Source organism: Mastomys coucha, unplaced genomic scaffold, assembly GCF_008632895.1.
Source record: "Mastomys coucha isolate ucsf_1 unplaced genomic scaffold, UCSF_Mcou_1 pScaffold11, whole genome shotgun sequence".
NCBI lineage: Eukaryota > Metazoa > Chordata > Mammalia > Rodentia > Muridae > Mastomys > Mastomys coucha.
In genome coordinates this window covers 4,328,919-4,355,739 of record NW_022196893.1, presented here as the reverse complement: position 1 = coordinate 4,355,739, position 26,821 = coordinate 4,328,919, and the positions used below count along the sequence as shown (strand labels likewise).

The 26,821-nt window shown below is 50.0% G+C and overlaps 2 protein-coding genes across 6 annotated transcripts in view; one reads left to right on the top strand and one right to left on the bottom strand.

Annotated features, from left to right (window-relative positions):
• The window catches only part of Slc45a4 (solute carrier family 45 member 4), a 66,085-nt gene extending 63,626 nt beyond the window's left edge, over window positions 1-2,459 (top strand). Inside the window, exon 8 of the mRNA XM_031345768.1 lies at window positions 628-2,459. Within this exon, the coding sequence (XP_031201628.1) occupies window positions 628-993 (366 nt within the window). The 3' untranslated portion in view covers window positions 994-2,459. The remainder of the gene's footprint in view (window positions 1-627) is intronic.
• Window positions 2,460-10,122: 7,663 nt separating this feature from the next.
• Dennd3 (DENN domain containing 3) overlaps window positions 10,123-26,821 on the bottom strand; it is a 61,656-nt gene continuing 44,957 nt past the window's right edge. Inside the window, exons 15-24 of one of the 5 annotated variants that reach the window (XR_004111885.1) lie at window positions 26,627-26,797; window positions 25,438-25,567; window positions 20,791-20,898; window positions 18,522-18,661; window positions 17,970-18,127; window positions 15,979-16,112; window positions 15,047-15,176; window positions 14,634-14,737; window positions 14,413-14,550; window positions 10,156-11,609 (exon numbers count right to left, since the gene is read on the bottom strand). Coding sequence is in view for 3 of the 5 variants with exons in the window: in XM_031345737.1 (XP_031201597.1) it covers window positions 11,409-11,609; window positions 14,413-14,550; window positions 14,634-14,737; window positions 15,979-16,112; window positions 17,970-18,127; window positions 18,522-18,661; window positions 20,791-20,898; window positions 25,438-25,567; window positions 26,627-26,797 (1,284 nt within the window). In the remaining 2 variants the exon portion in view is untranslated. Of the gene's footprint in view, window positions 11,610-14,412; window positions 14,551-14,633; window positions 15,177-15,978; window positions 16,113-17,969; window positions 18,128-18,521; window positions 18,662-20,790; window positions 20,899-25,437; window positions 25,568-26,626; window positions 26,798-26,821 lie in introns of those variants that run through there. The other 4 variants (XM_031345737.1, XR_004111886.1, XM_031345754.1 and 1 more) reach the window with 4 other exon arrangements.

The window sequence follows — 26,821 nt, the reverse complement described above, 5'->3', positions numbered from 1 at the left end:
GTTGTGCCCAGGCATGCTTTTATATCGTGTTCAAGAAACACGAACAAAAGCCTACTTTACCAAGAAGTTCTGAGCTGGGCAGTGGTGGTGTATGCCTTTAATCCCAGCACTTGGGAGGCAGAGGCAGGCAGATTTCTGAGTTCGAGGCCAGCCTGGTCTACAGAGTGAATTCCAGGACAACCAGGGCTACACAGAGAAACTCTGTCTCAAAAACCAAAAAAGAAAAAAGAAACATGAACAAATAAAACTGCCTGGTGTTCCCTGCTCTGTCACCTGAGCCACATGCATGTGACCTGAGCTCCCTGCTCTCCAAGGAGATCTCCAGAGTAAGGTGGGCACCCCTGTATCTGTCTGCCTTGCCTTTCTTTCTTAGGACTGGAGGTGGTTTTCTAGGGAATAAAGCCCTGATTAGGTTGTAGAACTACTTCTGTGTTCCTCCCTATGAGCCATAATGTTCTCCCTCTCTCCTTTATTGCCCAGTGCCAGTCTGGGCTCTGGAGAGGCCAGTTGCTAGCTGCCCAGCTTAGGCAAGTGAGTCTCTTCGCTCAGTGCAGTCGGTGCTCATAGCCTTGAGGTTTTAATGAAGTGCCTTCTCTGTGCCTTTACACCGTGTCCCTTCTCTTGCAGTATGTCCACCACAGCCCAGGGAATTCCAAGCGTGGATTTGGCATTGACTGCGCCATCCTCTCCTGTCAGGTCTACATCTCCCAGATCCTGGTTGCATCTGCCCTCGGGGGCGTGGTCGACGCTGTGAATACTATCGTTGTCATCCCCATAGTGGCTTCTGTGGGCTCTTTCCTGGGCTTCCTGACAGCCACATTCCTGGTCATCTACCCTGAGGTGTCAGAAGAAGCTAAGGAGGAGCAGAAAGGCCTGTCCTCAGGGCCCACTGGCGAAGGCGAGGGTGGAGCAGGCAGTGAAAAGCCAACTGTACTGAAGCTGTCCCGGAAAGGGGGCCTTCGGGAGCTGGTGGAGACAGAGTCCATGGTGTGAACCCCAGCTGGTACATTCCACACTGGAGGGCAGGGTGCATTGGGGATAATGCTTGCCTATACCGTGCGAGCTGGAGTTCCTTCCCAGAGCACAGTCCAAGTTCAGTAGGTGTTAGATGTAGGGTAGGTTTGAGCTATTAGACAAAAATATCACACTAATTACCTTTCCCACAATTAAAAAAAATCATTTGAAATCTTTTTTTTTTTTATTGAAAAAGAACTTAATTTCAGCTGTCTTTTATTCTGCAGGTTTATCATTCTGCATGTTTTAAATTGTGAAATATTCACAGCATAGTCAATAAACAATTTAGAAAATGTAAGGGTCTGCATTTCTAAACCAGTAATTGGAAGTGCAGAAACCGACTCCTGGCAGGTGTCCTCTGAAGGCAGCAGCACATGAGTATCCAGAATGCCCAGCGGGTGTCTGTCAGGACCCCTCCAGCATCCGTCTGCTATTGCAGCGCCTCAGAGTATTTTTCTGTTTATTTTAGAAACAGTATTTTCTTTTTCACAACTGTGGTTTTCTCAGAAGAACAGCATCTCTGGTGAGTTAGGCTCGCAATCCTGTACACAGCTGAGACCACACACCAAAGCTGGGGAAGGGTCCCAGAGGTATTTGAGCAGAAGGCAGCCATTCCCCAGGGCAGCCTCCAGACATCCTACCCATGGACAGCACCAATCAGCAGGGCTGAATGTGAACTCTCAGTGTGCCTCCTGCGTGCTTGTGTGTAAGTTTGTCTGTCCAGTCCCTACCCTCATGGTCCTCCCCAGAAGCCACCACAGGGCAGCTGTTGGCTCTGTGTGACACTTCAGCTTGTCTCTACATGTTTGGCTGGAAATCCAGGCACAGAGCTCCAGGTGAGCATTGGCTCCCAAGTCCTGCTGCAAGGCTACCTCGAGAGTGGGGGACAGTGGCATCAGAGCAGGGCACGTGAAGGTGCCAAGGCCTACCTCCTGCCACATTGGTGACATTGATCCTCTCTGGAACCTAACTGAAATCTTGTGAGCTCATCACCTGCTCCTGCTGATGGTCACTGGAATGGGATGAAGGCAAAGAGAAGCAAGCATCTGCCTGAGCAGGCGGGCTGCTGACCCAAGATCCCGTGCAGTTTCCAGTTTCTGCACATGAGCAAAACTTGGGCTTCAGGGAAGCAGGCTCAGCTAATGCTGCAACTGAGGGTAAAGACTTTCCAACGACATCTCTGTTTAACAACTCCAGTCCCTCGGTTCGTGAAACAGTTGGTCTGCACTCAGGAGAAGGGAGGTCCTCCCTGGATGGTACCCAGATGAAGTCAGAGCCGTGCTCCTGCTGCCTCGGTTGGTGTTTTTACATAAAGTACTTTAAAGTGCATGAGAATCATGCTGCAATATGAGCATTCTAAAGCAAATATATATACATATATATTTCAAGATGAAAGTAAGCAGTTTTTAAATAAATTACTTGAATTTTCTGTGTCTTCAAAGGAATGCTATTTATGTCCTTGGCTGGGCTGTCTTGCCACATTCCCCACACAGGTGGCACTTTGTTGTCTTTAGTGTTTTATATCTGGGGAGCAGAGGCGTGCTCAGGTATAAGGGTACCTTCCATTTGCCTGGGTCTTCCTCAATTCTACGCCTGCAGAGGACTGGCTCCACTTCTGTGTTGCCCATTGAGAATGGAATTGCAAGTCTCCCCCTTGGGTAGGGGAAGTTGGACTCCCAAGCACAGCCCCAGTGCCAAGCCCCATCAGCGGGTACTCTGTCTCTTTGGGGAAGCAGGCACTTCTGGGCTGCTCTCTCCAACAGCATCCTTGGTAGGTCACTCCTGTGCAACTTAGTTTTAAGATGGTATTCCCTCCTTCCAGAGACTAAGGACCACAGCCTCTGTTTTCATGCACCCTGCTTTTCCACTCTGCCATAGGAGGACAGAGGGAGGCAAGGATGCAGAGGACACTTAAGTGGGTAAAACCTGGAGCCATGGAAATGAGTGTGGGGTCTTAGGACACTTGCTGCTCACAGCATCCCATGCAGAGGCTTCTGCAGACCGTGCAAGCTGAAGCTGAATGACACGGAGTTTGGGGTCTAGCAGAGACCACACCCACAGGAGCAAGCAATAATAGGGTCACCATAAACAGTGGACCAGACCTTAAGATACTCTTCATAACCTGAAGTAACACAAGGACACTTTGTGTTCATGGCAAAAGCCCGGTAAAATGTCAGAACAGTCAGCCAGAGGCATGCCTGTGTGTTGCTGTCAGGTCAGGCTACACATCTGGTACTTTTTAAGACCTGAGCCTGTTAGATGTTTGCATCCAAAGGCTGCTTGCTGTCTGTGGGTCTGGTCAGTGTGAGGGCCCTTGGGATGAGACCCAAGGGTAATAATAAAGTTGATTTCTGGGGCTTCCTTGCAGATAAATATAGTGAGCCATGGTAGATGTTGTCTCATCTGGGGTACACAAGTAGCCAGACCCTTTTGCCTAGCCCTTCCCTCACTGAGCAGTTATTCTGAGATGGCACCAGTGGACAGCTATCAGGGCCACTGCCTATGTGTTAAAGAAGCCAAGGGAGGAGGGCTGGCTTTTCAGTGGATGCTGTCTAAGCTTGTATTGCTCAGACCACACCAGGTATTTCTGTTTCCTGACCTGGACTTGCAGACCCATCACCCATAGGTACTGGGATCCCAGAGAGTGCACCTGAGTAGCTCTTCCATGGTCTATGATCTTGAGAGCAAAGGTGGTTCGGTTACCTGGACCCAGGACAGGGTCAAGCAGATGCCCATTTGTAGCCAATGCTGAGAATGCAAATGGAATTAGCTTTGTAGCACCGTGGGATTTAGGCTATGTGAAAGCACCATGTGGGAGGGGATTAGCAAGAATTCCACTGGTCCCAGGCCACAAGATTGTGAAAGTCAACAGGTTTTTTTAAGAGATGCCTCTTAATATGTGGTCCAATTTTGCCTGCATGAGAGTATAAGCTGTTGAGAGGTCCACAGCCTGGGGGCAGAATGGCATGGTGGCACTTCCTGGTATCTGGAAAGCTGGCTGTGAGACATTATCTGTTCGTAGCCCAAGGTCTCAGCTGGAACATTCACACAGACAGGTGCACAGCCTTCAGACTCCCACCCTTGAGATCCTCGGGGCCCTGTGAGGGCTAGTTTGGGCAAAGTTGGGAGTGACAGAGCAGGATCTGATTGGTAGCCTCCTGGAGTGGTCAAGATGTCACAGAAGGTGCAGTGTAGAAAGTGCTGTGTGGCCCCTCCATCAGTAGCAGCCTGGCCGCTTTATCTCCCTAGTACCACTGGCTTCTGCAGCCCATAGAGTTGATGGCTGTCTTTGTCTGTGGCCAGTGGTCTGTGCCACAGGTCGGTGTCGTAAAACATTGTCTACTGAAACCGGACACTCATCAACTTCACATGCACCAAATGCTCCCTAGCTGTTCCGCTTCGACCTGAGCCTCTGTCTTCAGCCACCAACCAACAACTGGATTGTGTGGGTGAAGCCACCAGTGGGTCCTCCTTCAATGGCTGTCACCAAAAATGGGCTCACCCCTCTGCTTGTGAGCTAAAAGCAGAGCTTTCGAGAGTGCCTGGGGACTGCCCAGCACTGCAGCCATGCTGTCTGCTTTATTCCATTTTGGACTGGCTCAAATGGGGCAGGCAGGGGGTGTGCACTCTGTAGCTCATCACCACTTCATGAAAAGCCAGCATCATGGCAGAAGCCTGAGATGGCCCCTTTGACAGCAACCCTTGGGCCTCCAGGAGAACAGAGCATCCTGGGAGCCCCAGCGGCCTCCCCTGCTGTCTGCTGCCTGTCCTGTGCTGGGACTCAATAGCAAGAGTAACAGGTGTTAGAAAGGCCTTGGTGCAGTGGCACTCCCTAGGCATCTCGGAACAAAACGATTTAGTTCCTTTGTGAACTGGAAACAGGACAACTGTTATCAACTTATTAAGTTGGAGCACTGTAATAGCTCTTGCTGATTTTAGCAGTGGTTGAGTGTGTGTTAAACACATTTTTTTTACGGTTTATGAAGAAACAGATTCTAGAGAGAATACTATCACATATGACTTTGTTTTTTTATTAGGTGGATGTTGATGTCTGCTGCTGTCCAGAGCTTCCCCACCCCCCGGGGGGGGGTGTCCTTTCTTTGTCACATGCTGGGCTACTGGTCCCTGTACATCGCTCAGTGTGTACGGCCTGAGTCCTTCCTGCCAGGCTAGTGTCCCCCGCTGCTATTGCTGTTACACTGTGGTTAATTCAATAAATGTTATCATTGCAGGTGACAGTGTGGCCCTGTCATTTTCGAGTGACTGCCTGCCTGGAGCCTGTTGAGTCTAGGGGGAGGCAGGATGTTCTTCCTGGCTGTGGCCAGTGCCTGCAGGCACAGTGGGGGTCCCCCCACCTCCAGGGTCTGCAAAATAGGCTCCTGCAGCTTCAGTCCCCAGCAGTCCAAGCTCCCAGAGTCATTCCTGCCCAAAGGTGAGGAGGTCAGGCTTGTACCTGGTGGTAGGATGGGGGCCTCCCTGCTGTAGGAAAACTGGGGAGCAATGAGAGGTCCTAATGAGCAAAGGGGGAAGTGTCTGGTGGGGACTGTCCCTTGTGTTCATGTGCAGCCTTGGGTACTGGAGGTGGGTGTCCCATGCCTTCTCTCTGGGGCAGAATATGTTATGTGTCTCTTGGTGGTCTGCTAAGGTTTATAACTAACAACCCTTGATAGGGTTCTCAACCTGGGTTTGAGCATGGGACTGGAGTCACATATATACATACCCATGGAAAGCTCCTAGCTGCTGCTATATTAGCTGCAAACTCCCACTGTGGAACCCTAAAGGGCCCTGGAGGCAGTTACAAACTGCAGTTGAGCTGAAGAATAGTGGTTTCAGACTGGCAGGAAGTGCTGGTAGTGGCCCAGGGCCCTGAGATCCTGCCTTCACACACACTCAAGTCAGACCACCTCCCCCACTGGGGAGAGCCAGGTGTGGCCCCCCTACTATCGACCAGCCCCAAGTGCCTGAGATCTCAAGGAATCTCCAGGGTGGCAACTAGGAAAGAATTTCTCCAAAGGAGCACCCACCCCACTGCTGGCTGCAGAAGCCAGAATCCGCATCTTCCAGGCCTTCAGCAGCCATCACCCAGTGAGTGACTTGTGTCTCAAACACCCTATCTGTGTAACCTCGACTGGGAGGCAGTGACAGTCCTGGGCTGGGACCCTCTCCTAGCTCCCAGGTCAGTCTCTAAGATCCATATTATGCAGTGACTGAATACTGAGGGGAAGAGCCCCTAGTCTCCTGTCACCCCATGTGTGTCTCTCTCGGCACACGGAAGTGACAATATTAAGTGCTCCTAGCTGAGGAAGTTCACTTTTTTCCTCTGTACTAATGAAAATGTGTGGTCACACTCAGCCATCAGATGACTCGATTTAAGTTGCATTGTGGTGAAAACTAACCATGTTGAGCAGCTTTCTTTCTTATTTATGAGTGTTTTGCCTGTGTGTATGTGCGGGTGCCTGCAAAGGCCAGAAGAGGGTAATACTAGAGGCCCTGGAGCTGCAGTTGCAGGCCCCGTGAGCCAGCACATGGATGTTGGGAACCAAACCCAGAACAACAGAAACAAGTGCCTTTAAGCACGAAGCCCCACTGAATATCCTTTTTAAAGTGGCCATCTAAGTAGCCTCATTGGCAAAGTGCCTTTTACTCAGTTTTCAGTTGGGCTTTTCATCTTGATTTGTAGATGTTCTTTACATATTAGGGATTTAAATTTAAATTAAAAAAAAAAAAAAAAGCTTTAGTCAGACCTAGTGTTTCCCCTAGCTAGGGTTCCTTTTTTTTCTATTTATTCATTTATATCATGGATTTTGAAACGGGGCCTTGTTCTATAGCTCAGGCTAGCCACAGACTCACTATGATCCTTTTGTCTCAGACTCAGAAAAAGCTGGGATTTCCTGGAACTCACTCTGTAGACCAGGCCGGCCTTAAACTCAGAAATCCTCCTGCTTCTGCCTCCCAAGTGCTGGGATTAAAGGCATGCGCCACCACTGCTCAGCTCTTTGATCTCTTTTTAAAATGGTTTTCTCAGCATTTCTTTACATGGTGTAATCCCCCTGCCCCATTGGAATTCATGAGTCTCAGTCACTTAGCAGAGAACATCTTTACAATGTTAAGCTTTGCAGTTCATGAACACAATGTATCTTTTGAGACTTTGTCCAGGGTGTCTGAGCTTTCAGGATACTGGCCTTTTGGCCTTCCATTTCTTTCACTGGTGGTTCTTCCACCTCAGGCTGTTCTACACTGTCAGTACAGCTTAAATAGCTCTGGTTTTCTACTGCAGTCCTGTGTCCTGACATCACATCCATTACCGAGCTGAGTTTTATGTTTCTCGGGTTCATACGGACTGTGATCCCTGCAAGCATACGGCCATGATCCTTTCAGACTAGTCTTTCTTAGCTGTTGTTTTGTAACATCTTATTCTATGTGGGGGAGTGTTTTCCCTGCTTGAATCTCTGTGCACCACATGCCTGCCCAGTGTTCAAAGCCAGAAGAGGCCGCGTGGGTGCTGGGAACTAAACCTAGAATCTCTAGCTCAACCAGTGCTTTGAATCACTGAACCATCTCCTCAGCCCTTGTTTTTCTTCTGTGTTTTTGGTGCGGGTGGGCAAAGTCTCACCTCTAGCTTCAGGCTGGCCTCGAGCTCCTGGCAATCCTCCTGTCTCAGCCTCACAAATGCTAGGGTTATAAGCATGAGCCAAGCCACCACACCTAACCAGTCCACTCTATATGCTTGCTGTTCTTGCCCAGTGCAGTGGCTGAGCCTCCATGCATGTTGCCTAGAGGTGAGAGCAAACATCCTGCCTGTTCCCCATTCTGGGAAAAGCAGTGAGTCTTCACTGTATGTGAACCTATTAGGTGCTCTGTCTGTCTGAGGAAATTCCTTTGTAAGCCACAAACACTTTAAAACACCATGAATAGAGCTGAGGATTTTGCTTTAGGGCTTTACCGCCCTGGGCTCAAACCTCAGCACCTCATAAACCAAATGTAGGGATATCTAATTAAACTCTGTAGTCACAGAGCATGTTCTAGAGGATCAGGACCTTTTTGTTGTTGTTTGTTGAGACAGGGTTTCCCCTTGTAGCCCTGGCTGTCCTGGATCTCACTCTATAGACCAGGCTGGCCTTGGACACAGAGATCAGCTTGCCTCTGCCTTCTAAGTGGGATTAGAACCTTAACTATGTGTGAGCAAAGAGCACGTTCCTGTTCTATGGGAGTCAGACCTTTCCTAACTGCACTGTCCAGCATCTGCTGCAGCTGTCTGAGCCTTCCCTCTGCACTGCTGCTGTTGGATATCCTACACCCTCAGGATTCCACCAGCCACTGAAAGGAAGATGCCATAGCCTCCTCTGTAGTCCATATTCTGTTTCATGTCCCCGCTAACACATCTGACTAAAGACAAGACTGTCTTGGTTTTTGTTTGTTTGTTTGTTTGTTTTGAGGCTGGTCTCAGAGGTTCTTACGTGGTTGTGGATAACCTTGAGCTCCTGACCCCTGACTTCACTTTGTAAGTTGGCAGTTAGTCCCTGTTTGCTGAAGGTGGTCATGTCTTACAGGAGCACAGCCACATGTGTGATGTGTGTGCGTTATTTGTAGCCCATCCTTTGCCCTTTATCGCAGCCATGTTTTTATAAACCTCATCCCTGGTAGACAACACACGGTGACATTTAGGAAGGAGCCGTCCTCTTCTACCACCATGTGGGTCCTCAGGAAGGGAACTCAGGTTGTCAGGCGTGGTAGTGAACTTTACCTGCTGAACTGCCTCCCCAGCCCAGCTGGATCAGTTTTATGTAGTCAGCCAGTCTCTTTTAATCATCACTTAATACAATTCAAGTGGCACTGTCCCAGAGTTAGGGGCCCAGTTCAGCACTGGCAATCACCTGTGTCTATTACCTGCCTGTGGATATTGTGGGAGCAGTATCCCATCCTCTCCTGCCATTGCACCTTCCCCACTAGAATGGATGGGACCCTCAAACTTTGGGCTAAAATAACCCCCCCAAAGTTGTTTTTGGCATAGATTTTGTCACAGCATCAAGAAATATTACTAATATAAACACTAAGCTCTACCCCGCCCCTCTCCACCTGTTCCCCCACTGAGTTGTCCTGGTTGGCTCCGAACTCACACTACTGTTGAGCTTATGATTCAGCTCCTAGAGTGCCGCAACTACCGACATGCACCACTGTGCCTGGTAGGTTTCTTTTTTTCTTTTCTTCTTCTTTTTTTTTTTTTCCTGAAACAAGGTTTCTCTGTGTAGCCCTGGCTGTGTTGGAACTCACTCTGTAGACCAGCACTTGCGTCAAACTCAGAAAGATCCACCTGCCTCTGCCCCACGAGTGCTGTGATTAAAGGCATGTACCACCACTGCCCGGCCTGGTAGGTCATTCTGTAAGAGCCATTCACATGGAAATATCAGTGATGCACAGTTGACCACTGGTCCTGCCCTTGCCTGACCACTGTCAAACCCTGCAGAGCCATGCCAGGCACACTCCCAGGACCCGCAGGCACACATCTTCTTACCCTCAGGGAAAGACCTAGAGCCAAGGAGACATGCTCCTCAGCATCAGGATGAGTTCACCCCTCCCTTACTGCTTGTGCCCAAGACACGGAACAAACCAAAGGCATTGGAGTGCACCTTTTCATCTCACTAACCCCCCACAAGGCTCCTTCACAAATATAAAGCCGTGTGCTCACTCCAGCCCATTGGGTACCACTGTTCACTGCGTCTCCTCTTGGTACCAGTGACTACTGGCTCTTTGTACCAGTTGGTTGTTCCATAGGAGATGGTAGAAATTAAAATCTCCACAAATGAGTCCGATTTCAGACAGCTTGATTGGTGCTTAGAATAAACAGAAATTAAAAACAGTCTCCCATGTGTCCCAGCTATGGTTGACATGTCTGTCACCACAGCACTTGGGTGATTAAGTCATAATCTGGGTTGATGCTCTGGGCTACAGAGTTCAACCTTGTCACAAAAGTGAAAGTGCTCAACTTCCAGCCATCTCCAAGGCTGAGAGAATGTGGCTCGGTCTTAGAGCCCTTGTTTATCAGGAAGAGACAGACCCTGGTTCTGTCTCAAGCCCTGCAAAGAAAACGGGCTTCCAGTCTCAAGACCATCTGTTCACAGCAGCCAAATCAAGCAGCCAGCATTTATTAACAAAAAGGGTTTATTAACACAAGTTGTAAACACCTGGTCATACATGGACTGGCATTAAATAACTTAGAATGCATTTATGATCGACATTTACAAAGACAATTTGAATCTGTGGCCTTGGTCGCTGACCACATTGTCCTTCTGGACATACGGAACATCGCTCGGGGAGCACAGACTCTAGGGAGGAGTGTGGCTCTGAGGTCCTCTGCACTGTTAAAGGGAGCTAGCAGTCAGTGGCACAGACCCCCTTCAGGCCTTGGTCTTCACATGCATGAGCTCAAATACCTCTAGACCCTGGCCTGATCTCAGAGACAGGCATAGACCACTGGTAACCTCTTAGTGACTGCCTCTCCAGTGGTGGACATGGAGTCTTGAAAACCCAAGGCAGGGGATCCAGAGGGCTCCATGTAGAACTCACAGGAGATAAGCCATATCCTCTATGTTGTCCAGTGTCCATACGGAAATCCACCTCACAGAACACTTCCAGAATGAAATTGGTCCACAGTGGTAAACACATTCCCAAGCCCCCGTGCAGATAGCTATGTACAGTTCAATAGAGAGGCCTTGTGTATGAACACGCAGGAGACACACAAAGTGCACATATGCCAGGAGCCAGTGACACAGTCATTCATTCATGCTTATGCTTCTGAGATGAGCTTCTTGCCTGTAGTCGCTGGTGTCTTCAGTAAAGCTTTAATGCTAAGACAGAGCCACTCAGCTGCCCAATTTCTACACAGACTGACCAGTACGGTCCCCTCCCTGGGGCAGGCCTTGGTCACCTTCCCTGAAGGGGGAAATCGCCTGCCCAGCGCAAGCCAGTTCGGTCGGTGTTTACCTTCGAATGCTCAGAAGCCTCTCTGCAATCAGGAAGTTAGAAGCAACCTGAACGGCTTGGTGGCTGACTGTGACATAACCAGCCATTGCCATACCACTGAGCCCAAGTGTTTGCAGAGTAAACATGAAGAGAGAATGAAAAGGAGAGACCAGACTGGAGGACCACAGGTCACATGCCACTCAGCTAGGTTGGCAGCTGAGGTGCTGGCTTCTAGTTGTGGATTCTGGAAGTTTCTAGGTAACATTAGGTAACATGAGGTAACTACAGTGCAGGTTATCAGCAATAAGATGTAGCTGCTCACCGATGGAGGTGAAGGCCTCCCGGAGCCGACAGGCGCCACCTAGCCAGCCGCTGCCACCTCGGTGGGTTGGAAGGCAGCCCTCACAGGACAGCAGTGGTTCAGCACAGAGCTTTCACTCAACTTTCCAGATGGCGATCTTTCCCTCCTCCTGGCCCGCTCCACTCAGTACATAGCGGTCCTCAGCAGAACACAGGGTCCTCACAGTGTCCGAGTGCGCCACCAGCTCCTTTTCCACCGTCACCTTCCCCACATCCATCACGTAGATCTTCCCTCTGGTTTTTCCCTGAGACAGCCCCCTGCCGCCCACCCAGATCTGTGGAAAAGAAATAGAGTTACTTAATTCCTTGAAGCTCAGTGCTCTGCAATAGATGCACCTCCCCAAACACATGTCCCTCCTGCTGGCCAAGGGGCTAGGCCACCTGGAGGGCCTAGGACAGACCTTTAGGTCTGAGAGCCCTCGGGACAATGTGACCACAGCTCTCGCTGTCTCCTGGACTTGAGATCTGCTGAGGGCAACTTCAGCTATAATTGCGAGAGGATGGGTGTGGGAACCTGAGTGGTGAGCATGTGCGTGCCTCACACCAAGTCCACACGGCAGAGCAGCTGCCTCCAGCCACACAATGGGAGCACACCTTGCCACATGTTGGGCAGGGCTGGGACCTATCACATCTGCCTTTTTTTTTTTTTCCCCAATTCCAATTTATCCTTTGGGCATGGGACTGTCTACCTTTGGCCTGCTCCACTACTACATTTTACATAGACACAGGCCCCAGGATGAGCCACACTCACAGCCTTTTGGGATGAGTGTTCTCTAATACCCCACTTGGCTCTCCTGGAACATGCTGAGCCCTGCAGGAGGTGGGGCTTTGTGGGAGGTTTGAGGTCAGTGAAGGTGCTCTAGAGGGGACCTAAGGGAACAGTAGGCCTTCAATCCCTTCCTGCCCTTTGCTTGGCAAGGTCTTCCTCCACAGGCACTCGCCAACACTGTGCCTCACCCCAAGCCCCCGAACTGTGGTGCTGTGTACAACATGGCCTTGGTAGGGACAGAATGACATGGTTCCTTCTTCTGGGACAGGGCCAGCAGGTATGGACCTCCAGGAGTGTCGCTGGCTGCTGTGGGCCGGAAAGGCTTGTTTGTATAATAATGTACATATTTTCCCATTCCACCTTCAAGGCAAGGCCTCCCTGTAATCATTAATGAGTCTATCTGAGGCCGGGAGTCTAAGGATGCGGCTGATGTCTCAGCAGAATGGTAAGCACTGGGACCTTCAGGGCAGCCCTTAAAGCTGTGGAAAAGAACTCTAAAAACATGAGTTCAACAATATATAATTTCTCAACTGTGCAAAAATATAAGGATGCAATGTGAATTGTATAGGGGACCTCACAAATCTAAAGGAACAGAGGCAGCTACACTATGAGCCTACTTGTCAGAAAGATATACTAAGAAAGGAGAGAAAGAGATTTAGGGAGTGGTGATCGAAGGAGATCCTACCAGCTAAGTTTTTTGTTTACAGTTACAAAGGCAGAAAGACTCATGAGCTCAGGGTCTCCCTGGGACACAGCAAGGTTAGGCCCAGGGGTAGTAAAAATAGAAATTTCAGGACAAGGTCCCACCCAGCTATTTTAACAACATTAACTGAGGCAAGCAGATCTTTGAATTCTTTTGCAGTGTTAAAAGAAAATGTGTGCTTGCTGTCTCCTAAGAATTAAGGGGCAGGGGTTGCGGATGCTGATTCAAGGGATAATCAAAGCGGAACCTGGAGTAAATGACTGGACTACATATTTACATATTAATGTAAATAAAAGACCAGGCTTAGCCTTTAATCCCAGCACTTGGGAGGCAGAGGCAGGCAGATTTCTGAGTTCAAGGCCAGTCTGATCTACAGAGTGAGTTCCAGGACAGCCAGGGCTACACAGAGAAATGCTGGCTCGGAAAAAACAAACAAAAAAACCCCCAAAAGACCAGGCTTATGACCTGCAAGAGGTGAGCTACCAGGAGGATTTTTAGAAGAGCAGGAGAGGGCAGGAGAGGGCTGGAGAGATGGCTCAGAGGTTAAGAGCACTGACTGTTCTTCCAGAGGTCCTGAGTTCAATTCTCAGCAACCACATGGTGGCTCACAACCATCTGTAATGGGATTTGATGTCCTCTTCTGGTGTGTCTGAAGAAAGCAATGGTGTACTCATATACATAAAATAAATAAATCCTTTTTTTTTTTTTTAAGAGCAGGAGAGAACTTGTGTCAAGCAGAAAATAGAGAGCTATCTGGAGACCTCCAGAAAAAGCGGAACAAAGCAGACTAGAAAGCTGTTTGGAGCAGAACATAGATCATCATCTTGAACCACGATCTGACTTTGAGTCATTTGTCTTCGCCACTCCTAGATACCCCTTCTCTCAGAACCCCTCTCCAAGCTGGGCTGGACCTTGGCACGGTGGATCTGCTGACCATAGACTACAGAAATCTCCCCTTCATAAGCTCTTTGCTGCCACAATGGAAGGCTGCTAGCTGAAGCTACCAGCTCTCCTCAGTCAAGGCTTGGGCCCTTCTTAGGTCAGGGACAGTGTAGGCTCGGACTTCCGGCTTGGAGGTGAGGGTGTGGCTGTACTGCAGATGTAGGAACTCTGTAAACTAGGCAGACTATCGTGTTGAGTATTGTCTCCCAGGAAGTCACACCCTTTCAGAATTCAAAATGATTTGGAAAAAGTCCTAGGGAGGATGTGGCCAGCTACAGTGGCCCGGGCCCTTAGAAAACACCGAGAGGTGCCACATGAGGACTGACAAATAGGAGAGGCACATCCACGAGCCAAGATGGTCTAGCATGGTCTGAGCAGGCACCGGTAGCGGTGTGGAGGGCAGGTCTCACTGAGAAGCAGCTAGCCCGTCCACACCTGGGATTGGTGCTGACTGGGCCTCCAGCTGAGGGGAAGAAATGAGGTGGTCATTCTCCAGACTGAGCACTATGAAATCTGAGGCACCTGACAACCTGCATCACAGCCAGCCTCAGATTCCACTCATTCCCACTAAGGAGGGAAGGAACCTTGGAAGAGGAGGCAGAGCCTCATAGACAAGGCCAGAGGGACCTGAGGGGATGCTGGTGGTTAGACACATTCACCTCACCTGCCTCTTCACTCGGATCATACAGGTGACCTTGGTGCAGTCTTGGAAGCGAGTCTTCTGAGGAGGCTGGTCCAGGTCCTTCAGGCTCCAGATATACAGCTCACTGACCTCTGCAGAGGCCGCCCACAGCTGCTGCTCCTGGGATAGACATCACCATGGGACAACAGCTTGGCAACCAAGACAGCCCAAGGCTGGACTTGGCGCACACAGGCTTGGAGTACCTCAGGCAGAAGTTGGAAGGCCAGGAAGGAAGCGTCACTGGGATGCTTCAGCTCTTGACGAACAAAGCCCTGCGGTGTCACCACCAAGATCTTGCGGACTGTACCTGTGGGAGGAAGAACCAAGAGGAGGGATGAGCAGGGCATGCTCAAGTCAGGAGGAGGAAAGAGGAGAGTCAGGCAGAGTCAGGAGCTCCAGGGGTAGTGGGACCTAGGATTCCCTTGAAAGGCACATACTATCTGCCCAGCTGGGTCTCTCTTCCTATGATGGCCATGAAGCCTGTCTCACAGTTCCCGTGAGATGTTCTAACACAGACAGGTACTTCCTGTTCTCGTGTTACTTCATGGAGATCAGGGACCCAAGCCTAATTCTCTCAAGCATAGCAAGCAGGGGAAACCTGGGTGGCAGAACTCACCAGGAATGATACGCATCCTGGCAAAATAAGTTCTCTTAATTTCTCTGAAGGCTGCTGATTGCCCAGTGATGTGAGACCACGCAGTACCACCCTTAAGAGCACCCATGCAAAGGGGAAGTGGAAAGGGAAGCTGAAAAGAGAGCAGAGAAGAAGAGAGAGCTGGATTAAAATACTCAGTGAGGGCAGCCGCAGGCAGGTAAGACAGCAGGCCCACAGTCTGGGTGTGTGTGGAAGGCTGGTGAACCTAAGTCCATCAGCTCTCTTTAGGCAAGGCCTGGTCCCTTCTGAGTCAGTGAAGAGTGGGGACGGTGGAGGCAGGAAGATCGCAAGCTCAAGATGAGCCAGAGCTACCTAGCGAATTTGTGGCCAGTGTGGCCTACCCAGGACCCTGGAAAAACAGGGAGGGAAAGCGAAAGGAAGCACATGCAGAGATGGCACACTAAGGTCTAAGCACGTGGCCGACAGCATTCGGGGGTCTCCCATTGGCTTCAGAGCGGCCTCACAGTACAGGCAGCTCCTGTGCCCCAGGGTGTTCCAAAACTGTGCTGGAACACGGGCCACCAGCCTAGAACCTGCCGTCCCATCAGCCCATGGCAAACTGTCTGACTCCGCTGTAGACACTCGGGTCCTGGGGATGGGCTTGGAATGATACAAGGCACAGTAGCTAGCCGGGCCAGGCTTGCCTTCAGAGGCAGGTGTGGCATACTCAGAAGAGGTTGCAGGGGACAAGACAGGGTCACTGGGTCAGGCTCAACAGGGTACAAAAAAGAAGCTGAGGACTGGTAGACAAGTGACAGAATGGCAGCCATCTATCCACCAGCCTATCAAGGAATGGAGAGGGGCAAGCCAAGCTACTGGGACAGCATGGTTGCCGGGAGAGGAGGAATCAAAGATGGGCACCATGCTCGCTGGCCGACGACCTGGAAACTTACAACACCACACTCGGTCATTGTGCAGGCTGATGGACATGAGGTCACCGCATGACAGCTGGAAGCGGCTGATCACTCGAAGTGTGCTGACACTCCATGCTATGACCGTCCCATCCAGACTACAGGAGTAGACCTCACTGAGGGATTAAACACATGCGGATGCATTTAACAGGCCATGGAACACCTTGCATCTAACCTTGGGGGTAACAAAGCCACCATTCATAGTAGGGATGATATTAAGGGTGACACACCAGGAACAGATCAGGGTCTTAGGTGCTCAGTCACCTTCTCTAGCCCCTGTGGAATCTAATGGGGTGTCAGAGAGACCCCGTGCCACCATTCACTATACCAAATCTTAAGCAGGGCTGTCCAGCTCAGAGGAGTCAGGGAGGGCAGGCATGTGAGCACCCTGGGGTGGGCATCCACAGAGGTTGGATGGGCAGTGGCCAGTACTACTGGTGACCCCTGTACCTTTCCAGCTCCTGTCATTCTCAGGTAAGCACAAAATGACCCACTTGACCTGAGCCTGAGAGAACAGAAGCACCTCTGGCACCATATTAAAGAACAGGGATGGAATGATACTAAGTATCATAGGCGAATGCTGCCAGAACTGAGGCTGCACCACCCAGCCTGAAGACCCTGCCTTGCTCTCAAGCCTTTCCTGGGCGCTACTCTGTCAGATCTGACCATGCTGCAGGGCATGGAAAACAGCTCACTAAGAAGTTGGCACTCTTGAGTAAGTAAAGACAGTGACACAGCTGGTATCATGAGTTGCACTGTGTCCCCGAGAAATGGTACAGCGGATTCCTTGCACTCAGCACCTCAGAATAGACCCTGACTCAGAAGCAGGGCCTCTGCAGATGTAGCCAAGTTGACATACCATCAGCACAGCAGGCCCTGACCTATTAGCACTGGGGTCTTTACAAATGGGCATAGGCCACTGTGGGAGGGTATGGTAACAATAAGTTGGAATAATGTATCTACAAGCCAGGAGACACCAAGGTAGCCATCATATCTGGGGAGGCCAGAGAGAGCCTCCGACAACATCTAGAGGGAGCCCAGCCCACCCCAGTGATCTCTTTGTCTAAGCCACTGCTGTGGCTTTCCATCGAAGTGGCTTTGGGAGACCGGTTTGCAAAGGAGGCTTTCCATCAGACATGGACAAGTGAGCCAGGAAGCAGGTGGCCTTGAGGTGGGTGGCTTCCATGGCTTTCCCAAACCTGCCTCTAGATGCTGGCTCCACTGGAGGATGGGCAGATGAGGGAAGCCTCAGCCTGGGGGGCAGCCCTCACCATTGTACCCTCACAATGCCCTGCATAATTTGAGTTTCATGGGTCAAATCTCACCTAAGATGGCTTAGCAATGAAATTGAGGGGTGATAGAGGCAGGGACACATTGGTGAACTGGGGTTCACACGACAGGGTGACCCTCCAATGGTGGCAGCATCCAGAGCTGCCTACCTTGCGTACCTTTGGCAGGAAGGGCAGAGCCCCACCCCCTGAAGCAAGCTGGATGGGTTTGAAAATGAAGGCAACCACCCCAGGACACAAAACTAGCTCACGGATTCAGCAGGGGGAAGTGCCCCCATCACCCTGGAGACAGCTGGACTTTTGGCGAATCTTGGGGTCTTAGGGGAGGGACGTCCCACAATGGCATTTTAGAGAGAGTCAACATCAAGAACTGAGGTGCTCTTTCATACAAAGCCAAATTTCTGATGTCTGGAAAAATGAGAAATCCAACCGCAGCCAGCACTTCCTGGAGGGTGCGCCCTCTCCAGTTTGCCAAAACCGCTGGCCACTCTGAGTAATCTTGGCTGTAAGGCAGAAAGCCAAAACTGCTTTTGCCATACTCCTTCCTATTTACCCACAAGCAGAAACCAGACCATACATGTCTCCTTCCACATGTTTTGTCTGGCCAGGAGGCCAAGACCCCTTACCATCCACACCCCTGGGAGCCAAGCCTTTCCTCATTCCTACTCCATAGGGCCCTGGTACCTGGGCTTCCTTCCATTGTGCACGGCCAAGCCAGTGACTGGAGAACGGTGATCCGTGAGCTGTTTGTTGCAGGACATGCTGTGGACGTTGATGATGTAGATGACAGAGTCCTCGGAGCCCACCCACACCTGGCTGTGCTCCGCCATCACCATACAGTTCTGACGGGAGCCAAGATGGAAGAGAGATGTACAAACCAGGTTCACAATCTGCACACATACCACCAGCCCCAAATCAGTGAATCTGAGCGCTGATCTTGACAATCAGAGCCTTGTTTAAGTCACGCACGGTGAGCATTCAGATAGCCTGACTTAGAAACAGGGTCTCTGCAGATGTAGCCAAGTTGACATACCATCATTACAGCAAGTTTAGCAGGTGGCTGAAACTGCAGTAATGAAGATGGATTTGTAGGGATGGCCAACCAAGCCATCAGGGCCTCTGCAGACAGCATGTTCTTAGGGCCTCTGGCTTCTTAAAGTCACCCAGGCATGCTAGGTGACAGGCTGTCACTGAATCACTTTGAGCATCACACTGGGTTAAAGGCGTTGCACTCACCACTTTAGAGGAACCCACTTTAAAGCAATGCTGGTGGACGGTCCAAGAGGAAGCATCAAACACAACCACTTTGCCTTCGTTCAGGGCACACCACAACTTGGGGTGTGCATCTTCAACCTTCTCTGCAGGATCAAGGCGCCCTGAAGGAGAAAGGAGCCCCAAAGCTTTTAAGTGGCTGTCTGTCAGGTCAATGGTGCGGGGGAGAGACCACCCCCTGCCTTCCAGATAACACAAAACACCAGTGTAGTACAGAGTGCAGGGGTGTGGAGATGACTTGCTGCGGAACCTGGGGTCTTGTGAGCTCCTGGCACTCAGAACTCTATGGAGTGAGGATGTACTGTAGTACTGGGGCCCACAGGTAAACAGGTGTGAGAGGTGTGAAGAGGACTGGTAAACACTGGGCATGAGAGGGAGAGTGGGGGCGGAGGGGGGCTGGAGAGATGACTCGGGGATTAAGAGCACTGGCTGCTCTTCCAGAGGTCCTGAGTTCAATTCGCAGCAACCACACAGTGGCTCACAACCACCTATAATGGGATCTGATGCCCTCTTCTGGTGTGTCTGAAGACACTGACAATGTATTCACATATAAAGAATAAATAAATAAATCTTACAAAAGAGAGGGAGAGTCAGCTGGAGAAACCAAGATCCGGTGCGCCCATTAGTCTTCACACCCAGCCAAAGCTTACATAGCATTTTGCTTCAGGTTCTCACCAATACTTAGTGCTTGGGATCAACTTATTTATTTAGGGTTTTTGAGATGAGGTCTCCTGTAGCTCATCCTAATCTTGAACTTGTGATAATCCTCCTGCCTCAGCCTCCTGAATATTGCGATTATATATATGCACCACATCACATCCAGCTTGACATACATTTATAAAAAGTTTGAGCACTCCAAGGGATAGTTTTCTTTGTTTCTTGAGATAAGGTCTTGCTATTTTTCCCAGGCTGGGATTGTCTCAACTTCTTGTGCACCTAGGACTAAAGGCCAATGTCGTCATGTCCAGCTTGACTCTAGCTTTGAGTGTGACATTGCCCTAACTCAGCACTGGGGTGGCCTCCTTCATGAGGTATGTGTCTCCAGGATTTATGTTCCAGTGGCCTGGTGGGAGTCCCTCATGGTGATGATGTCATCATCCCAGGATTACACATGCTAGCACGATCCCTGAGCTCCCACTCTCCTGACTGTAATTTCTTGAAACTATTAATTTTTTTCTTTTTTAAAAAGATTTATTTATGGAGATGGAGCAATGGCTCAGTGTTTAAGAGCACTGACTGTTCTTCCAGAGGTCCTGAGTTCAATTCCCAGCAACCACATGTTGGCTCACAACCATCTGTAATGGGATCCGATGCCCTCTGCAGATGTGTCTGAAGACAGTGACAGTGTACACATATAATAAAAATAAATAAATCTTTTCTTAAAAGATTTATTTATTTATTCTTTATATATATATATACATACACAGATGGTTGTGAGCCAACATGTGGTTGCTGGAAATTGAACTCAGGACCTCTGGAAGAGCAGTCAGTGCTCTTAATCTGTGGGCCATCTCTCCAGCCCCTTCATTATTATTATTAACATCTCTTTGTATGTGTGTGGGGGTGCATGCATAGTGGAAGCTAGATGACAATTTGGGGGGAGTCAGTTCTCTCTTTTCACAATGTGGGTTTAAATTTTCAGGGTTGGTGGCAAGCAAGCACCCTTACCCACTGAGCCACCTTACCAGCCCAGTAACAGTGTAGTTAAACCCATAGAGTCCTTCGGTGCTTAGGAACTTGGGGTTGGCCTGGTCATGCCTGTGCTGTTGGGTGTGCTGGTCTGGGAGTCACTCGCTTTTCCTACTTATGAGCACCTTTCTCATCTAGACTTCAGTCCACTTGGGACTGGTGTGCTGACTGACTGAAGTGAGCAGGGTCCCAGCTTCCCGTATGGAGATAGGCTAGCCCTCTCTCTGCCCTATGGTTAGACAACCATTTTGCCAACAGCAACCTCCTCAACCAAAGACAAGAGCTGACACATAACACCTGAAATGTCCCATATGTAGGGGGCAGGAAATGAGTAAGTATTCTGGGTCTCCATCAAAGACATTGCCCAAATTTAAGGTGCCACACGGACAAGAGGGCAGAGTGGCCATAAGAGCTCTGCCCTTGTGGGTCTGGATCCCATCCTATAGCCAGGAAGCACCCAGGATGTTTCTAGCATGGGGTTTTCTCCTTACGCTGCCAGGCTGACCTCCAACCCAAGTCCATACGTTTATCACAACCAAGATACCTGGAGTATACAGCAAGACTTCAATGGCCTGGGGAGCGGTCTCTCCAGCTGACGGGTTAATCTTGTGTTTTAGGGTCTCCGAGGTTGTCTTCGGGACTACCATGGGGGCTGAAACACAGGCACATGAGTTAGGTTACCAGTCTCAAGGATAGCAGGATAGCAAGTGAAGCTCTCCTCTCAGGAGTTTGTTGTAAAACCATGTGTGGCCTGAAGAGGGCGCTCCTGAAAAACAGTATTATAGAGAGTAGCATCCGCAGTTCCCCTGGCCTCATCCCTAATGGGGAGCAGGGGCAAGAGGGCAGCAGCTATCTGTGTGTTCTGGTTGAACAGTGCACCTTTGTATACACAGAGGTATATGTATATGTTACATTTCCTTTTACTATTTTTTTTTTTTTTTTAGCATTTTTGTGTGTGGTGCACACACCATAGGACCTATGTGGAAATCAGACTAGTGGGAGTCTGTTCTCTCCTTCAGCCATGTGGACCTCAGGGACTGAGCTCAGACCATCAGGGTTAGCAGCAAGTGCCTTTACCTAGTGAGCCATCTTGCCAGCCCGAGGTCACATTTTCTTTACCCATTCATCTGTGAACGGACACTTAAAGTCTAGTTACATGATTAAGACACTGCACGCACTTACACCTCTTTCTGCACAATCCAACATGTCTCCAGACTGCACTAAAACTGCCTTCCCTGGAGGCTTCTGGGACCGCCTGCCAGGTTGAGTGGCCTTCCCACTAACCTCGAGGCACTTCCTCGATGCCCCATGCTAGCCTCCTGTCCCCTGGATCACCTGCACTGCAGTGGAGGTTATGCCTTAGGGACTTGCTGGTGGCCTTTCATTAAGCTTCAGTCTGATGTAATTGCTACTGTCCTCATTTTTCCAAAAGAAACTACCAAGTTCTGTCCCTTGCTTGTAGAAGAGCAGGCAGCCTGCCGGTCACTAGGCCTCCCGCATGGGTCCTGGGTCCCAACAACCCAGGAAGTGATGGCGGGACCCTCTGCCACTGCCTCTCCACCTGCCGCCTCAGGTGACTGACTCAGGTCCTTTCATCTGTGTATTTATTATAGACCTTCCATCACAAGTGGACTCCATGCTTCTAATTAAGCTCAGGATCTCACTTTATTAAGCCATGCACTAGAAGGTATTTCTGGATTTGCTAAACCAGGGTCAGGAATTGAGCATGCTGTGACCTGAGCTCAGATGGCTCCTCCTGTGTCCTGGGAACAAGGTGATGATGACAGATTGTATGCTGGGTGTTACTAGGGCAACTCTGTAAATTGTTTACAGAGGAGCTAGAAAGCTCTTCCCTGAACTGCTGGCAATGAGAAGGCGTGCATTCAAAGTTATATAAACAGCTGAAGTGTAGTGTTTATTTGATTTTACTCCCATCTGAGGACAGGAGCAATTCTGTTGAGACCCAAGACTGTTAGTCAGAGCTCCCGGAGGGCTCAACAGGTCTCCAGGCAACATGGGGACACCTGAGCCTCCTGGCTCCTGTCCCAGCTCAGGAGCAGGTTCTATGACCAGAAGCATCAGGGCCACACAGTCAGTGACAGACATTACAAAGGGCAAGATGAAGGTAAGCCAAGGTATAATTTTCTAATTCTTGGACAGCTATTTTCAAAACCTAACTACACACCCAGGAGAGATGAAATGAAGCTGAACGGACATTCACAGCAGCCTTCCTTCATTAGATAAAAGACAGATCCAACTTAAATGTCCACTACGGATGAAGGGGTAGAGAAAATGTAATACTGCCAAACAACATAGTATTGTAGCCACTGAAGAAATGAAGGACTGTCAACCCAGAGTTTGTCCCACCTACAAATTGTGCAGGGATAAAGATGAAGCAGAGACTGAGGGAACAGCCAACCAATGACTGCCCCGACTTGAGACCCATCCCATGTGAGAGAGTTAACTCCTGACACTATTAATGATACTCTGCTCTGCTTGCAGACAGGAGCCTAGCATAACGGTCTCCTGAGAGGCTGCATCCAGCAGCGGATGGAAACAGATGCAGAGACCCACAGCCGAGCATCAAGTGGACCTCGGGGAGTCTTGTGGAAGAGTGGGGAATAGAAGTGAGCAAGTTGGAGGGGTCAAGGACACCACAAGAAGATCCAGAGTCAACTAACCTGGGACCATGGGGGCTCACAGCGCCTGGGCCATCAACTAGGGAGCACACAGGAGCTGGACCTAGGCCTCCGACACGACTATAGCAAAGGTGCAGCTTGGTGTTCATGTGGTTTCCTAACAAGTGGAATGGGCTGTCTCAGTCTCTGTTCCCTGTCATTAGATCCCCCTTTCCCCTACTTGTTCTGCCTAGTTGGGCCTCAGTGGGAGAGGATGTGCCTAGACCTGCTGGGACTAGATGCCCAGGGTGGGGTGGTACCCAAGGGTGATATGGGGGAGATATTTGTAAGGGTGGGGCTGGGAAGAGAGGAGGGAGGGGAGCTGTGATCAGGATGTGAAGTGAATTCAAAGTAAAATAAAAACAAAGAGAGAAATGGGTTATATGCTTGCTGTATGAGAATGGGGACCCATGGAAAGCCAGGAGCAGGAGTGTGCCCCTGCAATTCCTATTCCTATGGCCAGACAGAGGGCAGAGTCGGAAGACTCCTCAGAAGCTTGTGGGCCAGCTAGCCTGGTGTCCACAGCAGTAAACAAAAAAAAGTGAGATGACCCTACCTGAAGCAAGGTGGAAGGTGAGGACCGACACTTGCATGAACACACGCCATGGCGCGCACACACCCACTCACAAACAGCACACCTCACCATCATACAAAATACATTTTCCTTAAGGCAAAGTGCCAGCACAAGCCACCTCACGGAGGCATGGAGGAAACACTGGGCTGAGTGGAAGGATGGAGTCAGGAAGGCTCCCAGGTACAGGAGACACCCAGGACAGATGAGATCACGGTGACTGAACCAATGGGCCACCGGGAGCACTGAGAGCACGGAAGGGGATGCTGAGCAGTGTGGGGATTCGTCTTGCAGAGCTCAAGTGTGTCAGTCATCACAGGGATGGTGGTACCACCCCGTCAAATACCCTAAACCTAGGCTTAAAGGGGTCCAGCTTGATCGTCACATGTCCGTATCTGGACAGTGTGGAAGACATCCCTACTTCCTCAATCTGTGCTCCAAATGAGTTTCCTGTTGTCATTTAAGTTAACATTTTCTTTGTGGCCTTCATGGGTCTGCTATTTCTAGTATGCAGGTCTCAAAGCAGGAGGCTGCAGGAGGACAGTTAAAATGGAAACAGGACAGAAGCCGAGAAGGCTCAAGACATCTTAGCACACTGATCCTATAAACTTGAAACTCTGACCTCAGGATGGCTTCAGAATGTGAGAGCCAACCAGAAAAGAACAGGAAGGAGGTTGGAGATTTCTGTCCCAGGAGCTTAGCCATTAGAGATAAAAAGATGCTGGCCATGCCACTCATACCTGTAAAGCCAGCACTTGGGAGGTGGAGGCAGAAGGATCAGGAATTTCATCTTCAGCTACAGAGAGAGTTGAAGACCAGCCTAGGCTACTCAAAACTAAATCAAAGAAAGAAAAGGAAGAAAAAAAAGAAGGAAGGAAGGAAGGAAGAAAGGAAGGAAGGAAGGAAGGGAGGGAGGGAGGGAGGGAGGAAGGAAGGAAGGAGCATTCAGGGCTGCCCTTGCCATCTGTCACCAGGCCAACCAGGTACGGAGAGGCCATTGCTATCCAGGAAGTGTGGCTCACCACACACATCCCCAACACTGACCAGAGAGGCTGTTACTTGCAGCCTTCCAGACATTCCTAGTGTGCTGGGCCAGACAGAAGATTCTTCAGTTGAGGATCAGGACCTGCAGTTACAATGTAAAATGGGACACTAGAAAAAAAGGACCAGGTGTATTCTGAAAAACTCGGATCCACAAGGTCCAAGATTAAATGAAGAAAGGGAGGATGAAAGCCAATGTGATTTTTTTTAAAAAAAAAAACCCTAAAACTGCTTATAATCCCAACACTTACTGTTGCAGGAGGATTGTGAGTTCAAAGCCAGCCAGGGCTATATGCTGAGTTCCAGGGTAGCCTATGCTAGACCAATTCTATCTCAAACAAGCAATAAAAAGCAAACAAGTGAACAATAGGGCTATTCATGACAATCCAGGGCCCTTGAGATTGTTCAGAGCAGTTAGGCACTTTGCCTCCAAGCTGGATAATCTGGGTTCAATTCTAAGACCCACACCATGGAAGAAGAGAACTGACTCCACCAAGTTGTCCTCTGACCTCCATGACATGGTATATGTGCCCACCTCTCTCTCTCTCTCTCTCTCTCTCTCTCTCTCTCTCTCTCTCTCTCTCTCTCTCTCTCTCTCTCTCTCTCTCTCTCTCTCTCTCTCTCTCTCTCTCTCTCTCTCACACACACACACACACACACACACACCAGTGACAAAAACATTATAGCTGAGTGTGTAATCCCAGCATTCAGGAGACTGAGGCTTGAGTGCTGTGAGACTGTGTTCAGCTGAGCTATACAGCAAGACCCTCCCCCCCCCTCCCCACAGAGTAAAAGTAGAAAGGAAGAAAGCTTCGGTGGGTTCTAAGTGATAGATGCCAACCAGAAGAAATGCTCGAGACAGCCTCTTGTGACAGAAGCACGGCTCAGCAACAGAACTTACATTCCTTCTTCATGTTGTCAAAGTAGGCCAGCTTGGAGGCAGCATGAATGGCACTGGGTGACTGCAGCGTGCCAACCACGGCATCCATAAGCAGAACATTGGTCAGTGCTTGCTGGACAAACTGTGGGTCCTAGGAGAGAGGCAGCTGTGTGTCAGCCCAGTGTGAATCCTGAGGGTCTCTCTAGCTTTTGCCTCACTGAAGAGAGCAGTACGTCTCATGGCATGTTTGTCAGGGCAACAGGGAAGAGTCCAAATGGATGAGGGCTTTGGAGATTGTGTCACATAATTGTCTTGAGTTACGAGACGTCCTCGAGGCCGGCTCCTTGAGCCAGCACATTCTCTTCTCTAAATGCAGGCAGGCAGGAACTCATGACTCCTCATACCTGCCTCAACCACACTGATAGCCAGGGGCATTTGATAAAGCAACGGCTGGCTGTGACTGTACCTGGTGACAGGAGTGGGAATGGTCCCACCACAGGCTTTCCCCATTGCACAGCTAATCTGCACAACATATCTCAGTGGGTGTGGAACTGACCAGCTAGGCCAGAGCTCATGAAATATAGAACCTTAGAGAGGACCAAATCCACTCCTGATCCATGACAAGCAATAACCCATCCCAAGTGGCCCTCTTCCTGTCCTGCCACCAGACAGCCTGATCCTTCTAAGATGCACCAAAGGTAGGCACCATTGTTGTCTGCACCTCTCTGGTAGTGCAACAAGTCCCTGCATACCCTTAGGAGCAGTTCCGTTGTGTGAGTTCTCTGATCGTAGCCTTGGTCCATTTGCTTTGGTTTGGTTATGTGATTGTTTGAGACATGGTCTTGCTCTATGGCCCAGGCTAGCCTCCAACCCCAGGCCCTCCCAGCTTAGCCTCCTGAATCTGGGATAGCAGCCACATGCCATACCTGGCTTGTCTGACACATGGTTTCCTTCCCATTTAGACGATATGAACACCTCTCCCAACCCTCCTCCCATTCTCTGGGAAGACACCAGAACTGAGTGTACACAGAGGGAAACTGAGTAAAACCTACATGTCCTCCTCATGCCCCAAAGGCCACATGGTCTCAGGTCTCAGGGCAAGAGCCTCTGTGTCCTTGCATAATTCTCCTTTCCGAGATGCTGCAGGCTCTGGATGCCCCCTTCAGGACCTGGTGCCACCCATGTCCACAGGACCTCCCCCACCTCAGACCTTGTGGTCATCCGCCAGCTTCTTTCCGGCCCACATCTCCTTCACCATGAGGTGCCAGAGGTCGCACTCAGACTTGAGATTGGCCTCGAAGACTTCCTTCTTGGCCACCGTCTTGATCTTTAAGGTGGGTATCTTCAGGAGGAGAAATGCCACAGTGCTGTTTCTGACTTCCTGTAGGACAAGGACAGCATGAGA